This window comes from Petaurus breviceps, unplaced genomic scaffold (genome assembly GCF_028583685.1).
Source record: "Petaurus breviceps papuanus isolate PSGF00001 unplaced genomic scaffold, PetGlider_PUasm1.0 556, whole genome shotgun sequence".
Classification (NCBI taxonomy): domain Eukaryota; kingdom Metazoa; phylum Chordata; class Mammalia; order Diprotodontia; family Petauridae; genus Petaurus; species Petaurus breviceps.
Genome location: NW_027186374.1, coordinates 4231652 through 4241470, shown reverse-complemented (window position 1 = coordinate 4241470; position 9819 = coordinate 4231652). Strand labels below are relative to the sequence as shown.

At 49.1% G+C, this 9819-nt stretch overlaps 1 protein-coding gene across 6 annotated transcripts in view; it reads left to right on the top strand.

The window, feature by feature from the left end:
• Positions 1–9819, top strand: part of TET3 (tet methylcytosine dioxygenase 3) — a 136176-nt gene that overhangs the window by 70622 nt on the left and 55735 nt on the right. For 3 of the 6 annotated variants that reach the window (XM_069102799.1, XM_069102798.1, XM_069102803.1), the window contains one exon: positions 9176–9819. This exon is cut by the window's right edge and continues 1607 nt beyond it. In XM_069102799.1, the coding sequence (XP_068958900.1) occupies positions 9176–9819 (644 nt within the window). Of the gene's footprint in view, positions 1–1919; positions 2764–2904; positions 3048–9175 lie in introns of those variants that run through there. The other 3 variants (XM_069102801.1, XM_069102800.1, XM_069102802.1) reach the window with 3 other exon arrangements.

The window sequence follows — 9819 nt, the reverse complement described above, 5'->3', positions numbered from 1 at the left end:
GGTAGCAGTGTGACTATGATCCAAATAGTGATATTATCGTGATGGGGCCAAGTGACCTCACAGGTTACTGTGAGGAAAACATTTTGCAAACCTTTAGGTGCTTATGAATGTGACAGTCATCATTGATCTAGGTTCTGCTGCTGGCCTAGGAACTCTTGGGTATTGCCAGAGCCCTGAGAAGTGGCCTATACAATAATGATGACCAGGATTTGGCAGATGTGCCCAAAAACCTTCTGGTTGTAGATGGGCTCTACAAAAGCATAAGGAGCCCGGGGTGGAATCAAGACATCCATTATGGGTGCTATCCATATGAACTCATTTTGGAACAAGTTAAGCAAGGAAGTGTCAAACTCAACTGAGTTGTTTTGATTTGTTTGTGTAAATGGAGGGTTTTTGCTAATTGTTTAAAACGGGGACATTGCCAGCAGAAATGTCAGGAGAGTTATAATTAAAGAGGCTAACACTTAATGATCCATGTAAACTTCAAGGAAACGGGAGAAAGTGGGTGATACATCATGTCAGGTGGCAAAGATGTAACACCCAAGCAGGCCTTCGCCTTGAATCGCGCCCACCATCCACTGCTTTTGTCCTTACATATGCTACTGAGTGAAGGAGGAGAAAATCCAGCAACCGCTGAGTTAATAGAAGTGTATTTATACTAACTACTATTAATTTTCTACTAGAAGAACCCCAACTGGACCATGACTGCTGCTAGGCAATCCTACTACAGTTCCTTCATCCATTTACTCTCCCAGTCTCCCAAGTGGCTCTTCCAAACCTCTTCATCCCTTCTCGAATCTCCTATGGTTTCCTCCTCTCCACTTTCTCAGCTGAAAATTTTGCCTCATATTCTACAAGGGGAAAAAAATGTGGCTGTTGAGCTCCCACTTTTCCCCTTGTCCTCATCGTCTATCACTCACAGCTTTCTGCCCCTCTATACTCCTTTACTCCTGTCTCACACAAAGAAGTGGCCTTATTCCTTTCCAAAGGTAACCCCTTTGCCTGCCTTGGCAATCCCATTCTGTCCTGCCTTGGCAATCCCATTCCAGCCCGTCTTCTTCAGCAGATTGCCCCTTCACTCACTTATCTACATACAGTGTCTCCCCAGTTAAGCATGCTCATGTTTCCCCCCATCTTCAAAAAAAAGCCCTCGCTTGAGCCTTCCATCCCTGCTGTCATCCTTTATATCCTATAGAGCTCTTTTTGTAGATAAATTCCTTGAGAAGGCCAGCTACCACACATGCCTTCACCTTCTTCTCCCTCTGCTCTCTCCAAAGTTATCAGGGATCTTTAAAAAATTGGTGTTTTCTGTTTCTTACATCACCATGGTGTGTGGCATGTGTCCCTGTCCCTCCCCCTCCCCAGAGTATTTCTTAGTGGGGTGAGGAGTCAGCACAACTGATCGATCCACTGAGAAAGTCCAAAGACATATGCCATGCACAAGGACCTCCTCTCCTTGAAGTGGGAGATTGGGGAGTGTTTTCTAATATCTCTTCAAGTCTCACTTGATCTTTTTATCTTTGTTACATTATGTTGAGTTTCCTGCTGCACAGTTTTTCTTTCCATTTACATTGTTGAGGTCACTGTATATTGTTTTCTTAACTCTGCTTTCTTTACTCTGTATCAGGTTTTTTTGTGCTTTTTGGAGAGGGGAAGGTAGGGCAGTTGGGGTTAAGTGACTTGCCCAAGGTCACAGGGCTAGTTTTGTGTCAAGTGTCTGAGGCTGTATTTGAACTCAGGTCCTCCTGACTCCAGGGGGTGCTCTGTTCACTGCGCCACCTAGCCACCCCCCTCTGCATCAGTTCTTATAGATTTTCCCAGGCTTCTCCACATCCATCATACACACCATTTCTTACAGCACAATAATATTCCATTACATTCACCAGCCACAATTTGTTTAACTGTTCCCCGATCAATGGGCATCAACTGTTTCTGATTCTTAGCTATCACAAAAAGTGCTGCTATAAATATTTTGGAGTAAATGGGAACTTTTTTCTTATCAATGGCTTCCTTGGGGTATAAGCCCCAGTGATCTCTTAGTTGACAACTCTAATGCCTTCTCCGAAGTCCTCATTCTCCAGGTCTTCCTGATTCCAGATCTTGCTCGTTCACACTAAGTGCAGAATGAGAGTCACTGCTCTCACGCTTGGCTTGGATGTCATTATTTAGAATTGTGAGTCCCACGTGGAGCGCTTTGAATCAATGCTTGGGATTGGATGGGGAATCCCTATGTCTCACACCAAGACGAGCCATAGGGAGACCTAGCACCGGGGTCTGTTTGGCTACAGAAGCAAACACATTGTCTAGATGACCGGTCTGATTTCCTCTTGTAAAATGAGTTAAGTAACCTCCCTCCCAGCTCTAGAATCCTGTGAAAGAGATTCGCGGCATGAGTCCATTATGGCTGGGAAGGGGGTGCAGTGGCACATTTTTCAGTGGGAGTTTGTAGCTGTCAGGTGGCGGATGAGACCCTGTGCCTTCGGGGTGATAGGATGCCACCGATAATCAACAAAGAACTAAAATGTATTTTGTGCCCACTTGGCATAACACTGACCAGGTGATCAAGTCCCAGATCTTATTTGGGATTGAGGAGCCTGGAGGGAGGGAGACAAAGTGAGCAATGAACCTGGGTGACTTAGTGATCTAACGAGCTCGGTTACCTGAAAGTAGGCTGGGACCTTTTCTGGACTAGGCAGAGTTTTCTGTAGTGCCACTCAGTGCTCTGGGGGAAAGTCATGGAGGACAGATGTGGCTGCAGAGGAGGTGGGAGAAGGGGTCTGCTCGTTTGTCTTGGTGGTTTCCTATCTTCTCTGCTCCTTATTCTCTTAGCTGAATTTAGAGGGTTGGGGAGGGGGCAGGGAAGTTAGCAAGGAGCGGGGGAGGGAGAGAGGGAGGGACTGGGCAGGGCGGGGCTGGGCTGGGCTGGGCTGGGGCCATGCTGGGGCTGTGGGTGCTTGATGAGTGAGCCTGCCTCTCCCCAGCCCCCAGTCAGGACCCTTGAGCCAGACCAGCCTCCCCCGAGGACACCACTGCAGGGGGACCTGCTGGTACGTGTTAGTACGTGTTCGGGGTGCCTGGGGTAATGGCCCCTTCAGCCGAGGCAGGGGCGGGGGGCGGGACTGCTATTGCTGCTGCTGCTGCTTAAGTGCCTCTGGTCGCTTGCTGCAGCCGCTTCCTGCTTAGCCCTGCTGGGAGAGAACTGGGGCTTGTCACGTTCTTCTGGCCCTGGGGGAAGGGGAGGGGGGCGAGATTCCTCCAGCCCCAGGTTTCAGGGATCTGCCCCACCCCCAACCCGTGGGAGTGACAGAGGAAAGGAAAGACTGGATATGGACAATCTCCCTTCCTTAGACCCTGGCTCTGTTGGAGTGGTCTGGGTGGGGGCTTCGCTTATGTCGGGGTGGCCTTGGGGGGCGGGGTAGAGGAAGGCTGAGGCTAGGAAGCCGGTGCATTCTGGAGTGGCTGTGGGAGGGAGTCCGAGCCCTAGAGGGGAACTGAGGGCAGGGGCTGCGAGAGATAGCCCAAGTTTGGGCTAGGACAAGCATTTTGGTGTATTTGAACACTCTTGGTTTGTATACACAGCTGCAGAGACTTCATCAGTGGGAGGGCCTCGGCCGCCTTCCCGCCCCCATCCCTATCTGCTCCCCTCCCCCAGGCAGGCTGTGCTGCCCTGAGGGAAGAGGGGGAACTGAGCCTAGGCTGGGCTGACAGGCCTGTAACTTCAGTGAAAGTGTATGTTGGGGGGGGGGGAGCAAGGGAGGGGGTGCAGAATCTGGCTTGTGATCGAGGTGGGTCGCAGGGTGCTGGAAAAGGGATGTGGAGGTGGGAGCAGAGGAAAGGCAGGGATGCAGAGGCCAGTGAAGCAGGTTCTGTAACCTGGATCTTGTTGCATGAATGGGGGTGGGGGAGAATGTTTCTCTGCCTTATTGACACAGGAGGAAGGCACTGGTTAGTCTAGAGACTCCTAACCTTTTTTGAGCTTTGTTCTCCTTGACTTTCAGTAATTTTTCCTTTCCTCCCTATTCAATACTAAAGGAAGTAAATCCTAGAGAGATTACTTTCTGTAGATAATAGCTATTTACCAAATATCCCCTTGTCGCCAGGAGAAGCTTCTCATGGGGGCACTCATACCTGGAGGGGACTCTGATAGTAATTGCTCAGACATAATAAACAGGATATAATGTAACCAAGACAATGTAGCAATAGACTAGTCTGCAGATACAGTGCCACAATAGATACAATGTAGCAGATGTGTTGTATGGGGATACAATGTAGCAGATGTGGTATGTGGGGACCTTCCAGGTTGCACAGGTTGATGTGCTCAGAATTCCCAGTTGGCCAGTGCCCTGGGTCACAGTCCAACAGAGACCCTCACACCCAGGTAGACAGACTATTTCAATGTGGGGAAAAGGAGTTTTTCCTAAAGGTGATTTTCCACTCCGAGAGTTATTTCATCAGCTGTTCCCCAGAGAGGAGTATTCTCCAACAGATGAATAATTGAGCTGCCCTTAGGAATCTAATAAAGCACTGGGAGCTAGTGGGTTACAGATCCCATTCAGTGGGGTGTCAGAGAACGGAAGAGATATCTTCCATTTTGAGGGACTGGATGGGGAGCTGGATGTTTGGGAAACACGGATGGGGGTTGGGGGCTGCATAGCCAAAGAGCCTCTGATAGCTGTTTCCCTGCTCTCTCTGCCAGAGGAACAAAGAACAGAGAAGTGGCTTGTGCCTGTGAATTGACTCTGCTAAGGAAAAAACCTCTCTTATCATAAGGCAGAGAAATGGTCCCTTGTGAATTAACCCTTAGAGAGCTCAGGGGCCAGAGGAGGAGGAGTGAGTGTTGGTATTCTTTTCAGGGACTCTTCCCCCTCTGCCCCCTGCCCCTACCACACACTAAATCGATCATGTTTAACCATCTTCAACTGCCTTGAGAGGGGCAGAGTGTGCTGATGCTGGTCATGGGCCACTCTAGGGGACACCCTTCAGTTCCAGAGCCACAAAAGCACACGGGTGAGATTGTGAGAGGGCAGCTAGGATGAGGCAGGACAATGGGAGAATCTAATGATGCTTAGGTCAAGATCTTTAAGGGGGGTAAGGGGGGAGTTGTTGTCAATTACTTGAAGTGCTATCAACTAAACTTGTCTCAGGGACCAGAGCTGGGAACAATGGGGGGAAGCTGCTCAGGCAGATTTAGGATTGGGCTAAGGAGGACTTCCTTTAAAAAAAAATAGAGCTAAACAAACAAGGAAGGGGCTGCCTGAGGATTACTGCCTCCCCCACCCCCACCCCAGGTCTTCAAGTAGAGGCCAGATGACCCCTTCCTTGTTAGGGATGTGGCAGACAAGAAGAAACCTTCAGTCATCAGTTTGCTAGAGGGATTTTGAAGCCCTTCCAAGTCTGACCTGGTCCCCAACTCTGTGATTAAATGGTCTCTGTCCAAACAGGAGTAGTAATAAATAATAGCAGTCACTAACACTTAAGTGCCAAGCTACAGTTTGCAAAACGCTTCATGTTTGTGATCTCATTTGAGCCTGACAACAGCTCTGGGAGCTAGATACTCATGTTATCCTCATTTTCCAAATGAGGAAGCCAAAGCAGAGATGTTAGCTGAGGTGCTTGGACTCACACAGCTAGTAAGTGTCTGAGGCAGAATTCAAACTCAGGTCTGCTAATCTCCAGTCCAATGCTCTGTTTCACCCAACTGCCTGAGATGGGCTGATGCCCTTCTCAGTCAAGCATCCTGAGTTCAAATCCTGACTGACAGTAACTGAGTGACTGTGATAAGTCCTTCTGTCTGAGGAGTTAGAGCAGAAGTGGGCTGGTGAGCTTGGAGCTTGACTCCTTCATTCTACAATGAGGCCTAGAAATGGTGAGCAATCTGCCCATTGAAACCAATCATTGTGTGCCACCTTGGTCTACTCTTGGACAATACTCATGGTCAGGAAATTTTTTTTCCTCATTGAGCGTAACTCTGCTTGCCTCTCTGTAGCACAGAATGCTAGATTTGGAGCCAGAAGGAAGCTTAGAGGTAATCTGGGTTAGTGCCCTCATTTTACAGAAGAGGAAACTGCACCCCAGAGCCCCCCCCCCCCTTTTTTTTTTACAAACTTTACAAATCCAGAATTATTGCTTCAAACGATGGGTGTATCTGTCAAAGGCAAAGACCCTGGACTCTTTCTTGGTAACTGTGATGGGCCCCAAATTAGAACTGGATGCTTCAGGAACTCCTTTGTGTTGGAAGTCACCTGGCAGAAGGCTGAGTGACCACTTATTGTCAAGGAAATTCTTGTTCTAAAATGGGCTGGGCTAGATAATCTCTGAGGTCCCTCCCAACTCAGTGCCTAGTTCTGACCCTTCCCCTTGCTGATGCAGAAATTATCTGCTAAGTACACATCCCTGGTCTTGATCCCTTAGTAAACATGCTTCTAGCATAGTGATCAAAGCTGGAAGGAATTTGGGTGAATCTTGTAGCCCTTCCTCAGTCCTGCCTCCCCTTACAGACTAGTCAGCAGGTTCTTCCCCAGAGTGGGAGGGGCAGCCAGAGCTGGGCTTCACCTGCAATCCAGGACGCTTTCCACAAACACGTGCTTCTTCTATGTGCCGAGATCTCAGCTCCTGTTTCAGGTTCTGCCAGGAAAAGTTCAGGACAATGATATCCCTGGCCCCCTGGCTGAGAAGTTGGCCCTTCTTGTGGTCATTAGGGCTGGCTTCATTGCTCCCGAGGCCTGGAGATGCCACAGTCAACACTGCATGGATCCGTGTTATGTTGTGGAATTCCTGCCCTTCTCACAAGTGCTTCTTAATATTCCTAATACATTCTGCCCCCTGACTCCCTAACTTTCTGCATGGAAAGAGGAAGTGCTTTATTCTGTCTTCCTCTCCTCATGTTCTTCCTAATTTCCCTTTGAAATGTGCTTTATTTAAAAAAATCAGACAAAACCAACCAAAATTTAATGGTGTATGCAACATTTCATTCCCATATGGTCCCCCCAAACTTTATACTGAGATGCAAGTCTTTCACTCTAAACCAAGATTAATCTGAATTCAATTGCCTTTTAAAACAATGTTTAATTATATATATTTTTTGTTTTTACATAACCTTTATTCCCAAATACTTCCCTCTCCCATGAATCACCCCTTAGAAGAAAGATTTTGTTTTGTTTCTTTTAGAGAAGAGGAACAAATGAGCAAAATGAAGCAGCACCACAAACCAAATCTGACAACATTTGCAATGTTTCCCACTCATGGGGGCCCCCACCTATCTACCCACCCATTCCCCCACCACTGTGAAAAGCCAGCTGCTGAGTCTGCCCCTTCTTTTTTTGGCCCCAAGATCACATCATTTCAATTGCAAACCATTCCATTTAGTAATCATTGTTTCCATTGGCATTGCTGTATTCACTGTGTATGTGGTTTTTAGGTTCTGCCCTTTTCACTTTGTATCAGTTGGTCAGTCTTCCAATGGTTCTCTTTTTCATATTCATCACAGCTGGAAATAGACTGGATTGGGTGCCTTTTTTCCTCTTGCTGCTTTTTCTTTTTCTTATTATTATATTGAGAAACTGAAGGGTGAGCAGGATGAGTAGACAACTGAAATGACAGCCATATGATGAATAGTTTAAAGAACCAAGGTTGTTAAAACCTTATTTGTTTGGAAGGCTCTCCTGTGGAACGGGCATTTGAATGGATCCTGAAACATGGTGGGAAAGACTGTTAGTGCAGCCTGGGTTCAGATTCCTCCTCCACCACTTTGTGCCTCTGGACAAGTAATGTCAGGCTTTGAGCCTCAGTCGCCTCACCTGTAAGATGAGGGACGAGGGGTTGGACTCTATCCTCAAAAGCCTCTTGTGGTTCTAGCCCCATGATTGTGAGTGTGTGAGTGTGTGTGTGTGTGTGAGAGAGAGAGGGAGGGAGGGAGTTCCTGGGCCTCAGTTTCCTAACTTGTAAAATGACAGGGGCTGGACTTGATGGCCTCCTAAAGAATATTCTAAGCTGGTTGTATCTGCTGACCCTCCACTCCAGATTTTCCTGACTCTGTTCCCAGCATTCTCTTTCCTCCCTCCTCGCTCTCCCTCTCTCTCTTTCCCTTCCTCCCTCTCTCTCTCTCTTTCCCGCCCCCCCCCCCTCTTCTCCCTCCCCCCCCCGCTCTCTCTCTCACACACACAGAGACACGCACACACTCACAGGCAGAGGGCAAGAAGGGAGGGGGGGTGTGGGGGATAGAGAGAGAGAGAGGGAGGAAGGGAAAGAGAGAGAGGGAGAGAGAGGAAGGGAGGGAGAAAGAGAGGGAGGGAGAGAGAGAGAGGGAGGGAGGGGGGAGGGGGAGAGAGAGTGTGTGTGTGCTTGTGTGTGATCTTCGGAAACTCACTTCATTTTCCTGGGCCTCAGTTTCCTAACTTGTAAAATGACAGGGGCTGGACTTGATGGCCTCCTAAAGAATATTCTAAGCTGGTTGTATCTGCTGACCCTCGACTCCAGATTTTCCTGATTCTGTTCCCAGCATTCTCTTTGCTGTCTTGTGGTACCAAGTCAGCAAGAATCCTCCTCTTCCTCCCACCCCACCCCCCACTTGAACTTAGGATCTGTCAGACTGTTCAAGGGCCCAGCAGATTAGGTTTTTTCCCTCTGTCAAATGTCAAAGCATAAGGCCAGAGTCTCGTTGGGCACCTGGCCTTTTTACTTGCCCCTAGAGTTTTTTTCATTGGCCTATCTTCACAGTTTCCAAGGTTTGTATGAGTTTATTTAGACTTCATGAATTTAAGAAGTAAAAATCCAAGTAATACTTTTGGGCATTTTGAACATTCATATGCTCTCTTGACTATTGAGTTGGGGATTAGGGGTTCAATAAACTGGGAGTGGGGGAGGCGTAGAGCCAACTCTGTGTAATAAAGGAGAAAGGTCCATTTAAATCTTCCGTGGAGGCTTAGCAGCTGCGTGACCTTGGACAAGTCACTGTATCTCTGATCCTCGTCTGTAAAGTAGGGGGATGGGGTTCATTCTTGCACTTTCTGCCTTGCAGGATTTGTGATATAAAAGTCACATGGCTCTTTGGAAAACTTTTCAGGGTGTAAATAGGATCTATTCCTAAGGGGCCGGGCATGCAGTGGCAGGACTCTGGGCAGGGCTGGCATGGAGTCGGGCTCACCTGCTTCTCTTGTTCTCCCACCCCCTTCCCCAGACAGGCTTGGAGGGAAGCCCAGTTGATGGACCCGTCCCAGGCCGGATGGACCCAGGGCCAGCGTACCATGGGGAGGAACGGCGGCTGAACACTCCCAGGGCCCCGGTCAATGGGGCCGGAGAACCGGCTGGGCCGGGACTGCTGGGGGTCGGAGGAGTGTGGCAGGTGGACCAGAAGCCTGATTGGGAACCTACCCCCAGCCCTGCTCATGCTGCCCACCCAGAAGATGCCCATGACCTCGTGGCCTTCTCAGCAGTGGCTGAAGCTGTTTCCTCCTATGGGGCCCTCAGTACACGCCTCTATGAAACCTTCAATCGGGAGATGAGCCGGGAGGGTGGCAGCAACCTCAACGGCCCTCGATCTGGCCCTGAGAGCTATTCTGCAGGGGGAGAGGACCTGGATACCCTTCAGACAGCCCTGGCACTGGCCCGCCATGGTATGAAGCCACCCAACTGCAACTGTGATGGGCCTGAGTGTCCTGACTACCTCGAGTGGCTAGAAGGAAAGATCAAATCCGTGGCTGTGGGAGGAGGAGAGGAACGGCCTCGGCCACCAGAGTCTTTGCCTCCAAGTGAAGTGGGCCTCCCTGCTCCAGGTCCCCTCCATCCTGGTGAAGTGGGCCTCCCTGCTCCTGGGCCCCTCCA